The sequence below is a fragment of the Lolium perenne genome, chromosome 7 (genome assembly GCF_019359855.2).
Source record: "Lolium perenne isolate Kyuss_39 chromosome 7, Kyuss_2.0, whole genome shotgun sequence".
NCBI lineage: Eukaryota > Viridiplantae > Streptophyta > Magnoliopsida > Poales > Poaceae > Lolium > Lolium perenne.
In genome coordinates this window covers 175,230,484-175,235,334 of record NC_067250.2, presented here as the reverse complement: position 1 = coordinate 175,235,334, position 4,851 = coordinate 175,230,484, and the positions used below count along the sequence as shown (strand labels likewise).

The window sequence follows — 4,851 nt, the reverse complement described above, 5'->3', positions numbered from 1 at the left end:
CCCCGGGTACCATCTTCGGCAGGCTCATTGGGGATGCCTATGTCATCTATCTCATTGCATAGATCTAGTAGATTAGATCTTGGCGTTTTCCTAGATTTGATCTTGGTGGTATTCGTTCTTGCGATATAATTTTTTATTTTCTATGCTACGAACCCCAACATATATTGTGCATCATCATACAAGAAGTCATGACCTCCCATAATGTCTCCTTGCTCCATGTCCTAGCAAGGTGGCGAAAACTCGCCAAACAAGATTGGAGCACAACAAATGCCCGCTCCACATCCTTCCTACAAGCCTCTTGCTCATTACAAAATCTACTCTCTTTCTCATCGTTAGGTTTGTGCATTGTCTTCACAAATATGGCCCATTGATGATATGTACCATCAGCAAGATAGTATCATTTTTCATAGTGGTGGCCATTGACCTCATAGTTCGTTGATGGAGCATTACCTTCAGCAATTTTAGCAAAGACTAGCGAGTGTGGAGGACACTAATATCATTATGAGAGCCTACTATGCCAAATAAAGAGTGCCATATCCAGATATCTTATGATGCAATAGCCTCAAGAAAGAAAATAACAATGCACAAACTCCTTCATCGCCACTATCATAGATCACATGTTTTCACCTAAGAGAAAGTATGCACTCACAAAATAATGCCTTCAATAAGACCATTGCCAGATACAACTAAATTAAGATCAGACCTTAAGTTTTCACTCTGCAAGTTTAGACTCTGAATTTCTCTTGTGATTCGCCCCCATGCTGATGTCGCTTCTTCTAGTCATGAAACACCAAGCCAAAAGCTCATCGCCACTAAGAGTTAAACCATCACTATCAGTTCTCAGATATTGGCTTCCATGTCATTCTCGTGACTAACTTCACCATGGAACTGAAGACATGTCCCACGATGGCAATGGACCGCTGAGCTTCACATTGCTTCCTCTGAAACCAAACGGTGAGAAAACATGATTGCGCGCCACCGCATACCATCCGACCGGGCAATCTTAGGCATGCCGTCCATTGGAGTTTGCCGGCAGAGCCTTCCGAAACTCGACACTCCAATCATATCAATGAAAACATGCAACAAGCAGTTCTTCGTCATGACGTGAGAGTGATCCTAAGACCGATGCCATTATTTAGGCAGAGCCCCCACGCATCTGGCCATCCACGGCCACCCGAGGGCCTCCGTGCGACATCATCGGCCGATAGGAGAGAAGGCACAAGGGTTTGGAGGAGGCCGCCGATCACAGGCAAGGCCCCAGATCGAGCGCACCAATCGCCACCTCCTACTAGCCTCGCCACCCGTAGATCCACCACCGAAACCCACCGACCGCCGCTGCTCGCCAGCACCACCTGAGATCAGAGAGGGGCCGCCGCCTGAGATCTTGGGAAGCCCGGCGAGGCCCCCCGCCCACCGCAGGGACTTTTAGGACACGAGAGGGGCTCGAGGGTCGGCGGCTGGTAGCCGCCCGGTACGGCCCCTCACATATATTATTCTGCAGCAATGGTCACCGTGTATTTTCTAACTGAAAAAATGCCAAAAATGGAGTGTAGCAAAAGAAAAAAGATACTCAGACGGGAATGGAAGCAGGAACGAATGAATCTTTAATGTAGATATAAATTTACAGATCGACCCAATGACATATCAATTGGGAAGAAAGAATCGTGCCACTAATCCAAGGTGCATTCCTTGGGCAACTCTTTCCGGTTGACATCCTTGCAGTAACCGTAGATCATGTGCGTGTCCCGCGCGTTCTGCAGGGCCACCGCGTCCAGGCCCTGCTCGAACCATGTCGACTCCGGCGGCTCGTCGCCGCACCAGGCCACGCCGGGTGACGGCTGGCACCAGGACACACGTAGGTTGCGGTAGTTGGCAAAGAAAGGCGCCGCCGACCAGTCTGTCTTGACGCGGCCGCCCTGCGTCGCCCAGTCGTCGGCGTTCCACAGGGTCCCTTCCAGCTTCATCTTCTGCCACGACGGGAACGGCACCCCGTCCTTCTCGTGGTTCTTGAATACCCGGATCGGCACGCCGTCGACCAGGATTCTGATCAAGACCATGTACGGGAATTTGATTTGAGTTGTCCATACAATACCCTAAGAATATATAACGATGGATTAATTTGCTTACGTGATGCGCTTGGGGTTCCAGTCGATGGAGTATGTGTGGAAGTCGGCGGTGGGGTCGAACCAGAGGCGGAACTGCTCCACCCGGTGGCCGACGCCGTTGACGAAGATGTTGGTGTGCAGCGTGTAGGGCTCGCCCGTGACGTTGCCGAGGAACTCCAGGTCCACCTCGTCATGGTACTCCCACGGCACATCCACCGGGAACAGCTGCACGCATCAATTTGCAGATGAGATCAACCAAATCGTGGAATCGCTGAATCCATAATCGGCACGGTGACCGCGCCCAGACAAGGCATGCGCGCGCATGGCATTCAGGTGGATGGAGACTTACGTAGATCGTGGTGACCGTTCCGGCGGAGTTGTTGGGGACGAGCATAATGTCGATGTCGAAGCGGGCGTAGAGGTAGGCTTCCTTGGTGTGGAAACCCGAGCCGTGGGTCTCGTCGAGACACAGCGCGAGTGTCTGATTGTCGTCGGGGCCGTCCATGTAGAAGAAGCTGTGGTCCTGGCCCCACCCCACCTCGATGTCATCCGACAGGGATGCCATGGCCATCTGATCCATGGCGACCAGGAGGACGGATAGCAACAGCACCGAGCGCCAACAAGAAGATGGCAACGTCGCCATGGCTAATTGCTGACTCAATTTTTTGCAAAAGAAACAACTGAGATTAATCTAAACGGGTATCTTTCTTTTCTTCTTCTTCCCCTCTTCGTCTTGATGCTTCGATACGATCGGGATCTGAATTTATAACGAGCATGTACACGATGGAAATATGCTGAAATGGAGCGGGGGTAGATTGAAGGAACATGCCATGTTCTTTCGAATGTTTCAGCCGGCGACATGGCATGTTAGGATCCATATGGAATGTTAGGCTGGACAAGGTTTACATCCGCTCCCCCTCTGACTTTATCGGCCCTGGTTATAGGATGAACGCGGCCTCGTGCATGCAAGGGAGCTTAATATTTCATAGCGTCCCCGCTGACCTCGCTACCTACCTGCATGCTACCCACTAAATAATTAGCTTCCAGGCTAGTACCATGTTTCTTGCCAACAAATAGCAGGCATACGAGTCCGTGTACGTGGGAATTCATCAAGCTGCAGATTTATCTAAGCTGGGCACCGCGTGGCAGACATGATTTTTTTTTTTTTTGAGGGTTAAGGCAGGCTTTGTGCAATTCAACTAGAATTGGAAGCAAATTCTCAAAAAAGAAATTAAAATAATATGAAGCAAAATAATCGGTAGGGTCTAAGAGCATCTTTAACACATCCCGTAAATACCGTCGGAATTGAATTTTTTCCGAGGGATTTATGGGTTCGGGCGAAAGCGCCGCAGAACGGAGCCCGAATCGGTGGGCCGGCCCGTAAAATTTTCTCAGGGGCCCGAGAAACGCGAGCGTCCCCCCATATAAATACAGGCCGCGGAGGGGAGTAGGGTTCCAAAACCCTACTCTCGCCACCGCGTCCGCTTCCTCCGCCGCGCACGCGCTTGAACTTCCGGCGAGTAATCGCACCGCTGCTGCCGCCGCATCTCCACTTCCTCCACCACCACCGTGACTGCATGGCTGGCGCGGGCAGCGGCGGGAGGGGGGCGGGCGGATTGGTGGAAGCAAGCAAGTCCCCCCCCCCCCCCCCCCCGTCTTCCACTCCGAGGCCGAGCGGCGGAAATGGAACCGCTCGGAAGGCGCCCAGAAGCACAGCGCACGGCGCTGGACCAACTGGGCCTGACGCCGCCGGGGAAACTCACCCGCTACGCCAATAGTGGCGAGGGGTCTTCCTCCGGCGCGTCCGGCCGTGCGCTAGTGCCACCACTCGCCGACATCAGCAGCGAGGAGGAGGAGGAGGAGGCGCCGGTGCGTGCCGTCCTCCATTCGGGGGACTACGTCCTCAATGACGAGGAGGAGGCGACGGCGATCCAACAAGTCTCTGTCATCTCGGAGGCTGAGGCGCGCATGCTTCCGCCGCGAGGAGGCTGAAGCCGTGCCGTGCCGTGAAGCAGGAGGTCGTCGACCTCGACTTGGAGTAGTCCGCCGACGGCGTAGTCCTCCATCGCGCGTACAGTAGGTGTCTTTTGCGATAGAAATTATCAAAATATGCGACTCTTATGTTTGAATTTCACTTTTATAAATTGTTTACGATGATCAGTTTACCGGCAAAATTTGAATTCGCGGGTGTTGTTCTGCGCCACCTCCTAAACCGCTCGCATTTTGATTTTCGGGTGACTGAGCTTCGTTTTTTTCAGTTCCGAAGAATATGGGCTCTTCTAGAGAGATGCTCTAAAGATCGTCTGTGAAGGCTAAAACCGTGTGCTCAATCTCATTAGGCACACACAAGGCGCACCACATCTATCATGGGAAGCACCACATTAGTCAAGCCTGTTTCACTCCATCCAATCCCCCAAAATGATCAAGGTGACGACCCCGCTTGCCGACCTTTTCTTCTCCATCCAATCACCCAAAATGATCAAGGTGATTGACATAGACATCCTAGATGGATCTGTCGAATTAGGTATCCGGGGATAATTGAAGGCCCACGACCCGAAGATTGTGAAGCTCGGAAGCCCAATAAGCATCAATATGGGAAGTAGAGATAGATTATGAATAAGATTTGTATAAATACGGGAAAGACTCGAATAAGTCTCCCGGACTTTGTAACTTGTACGATACGAAAACCTCGGCTCCACCTCCTATATAAAGGGGAGCCGAGGGAGAAAGAAAGGATCGAATCATT

General features: G+C 51.8%; 1 protein-coding gene across 1 annotated transcript; it reads right to left on the bottom strand.

The window, feature by feature from the left end:
• Positions 1 to 1,583: 1,583 nt before the first annotated feature.
• On the bottom strand, positions 1,584 to 3,025 carry LOC127301118 (xyloglucan endotransglucosylase/hydrolase protein 24). The gene is made up of 3 exons (XM_051331333.2): positions 2,455 to 3,025; positions 2,128 to 2,330; positions 1,584 to 2,043 (listed from the first exon to the last, which is right to left on the bottom strand). The coding sequence occupies exons 1-3, from the start codon at positions 2,746 to 2,748 to the stop codon at positions 1,671 to 1,673; spliced, it is 870 nt and encodes a 289-aa protein (XP_051187293.1). The 5' UTR covers positions 2,749 to 3,025; the 3' UTR covers positions 1,584 to 1,670.
• Positions 3,026 to 4,851: the final 1,826 nt, after the last annotated feature.

Bases quoted from the DNA above. Each gene is read 5' to 3' on its own strand.
- LOC127301118 (XM_051331333.2), bottom strand. From the start codon at position 2,748: ATGGCGACGTTGCCATCTTCTTGTTGGCGCTCGGTGCTGTTGCTATCC. The intron at 2,331-2,454 runs GTAAGTCTCCAT...TGATGCGTGCAG, and splicing joins GAACGGTCACCACGATCTAC to CTGTTCCCGGTGGATGTGCC. The intron at 2,044-2,127 runs GTAAGCAAATTA...GGTCTTGATCAG, and splicing joins TGGAACCCCAAGCGCATCAC to AATCCTGGTCGACGGCGTGC.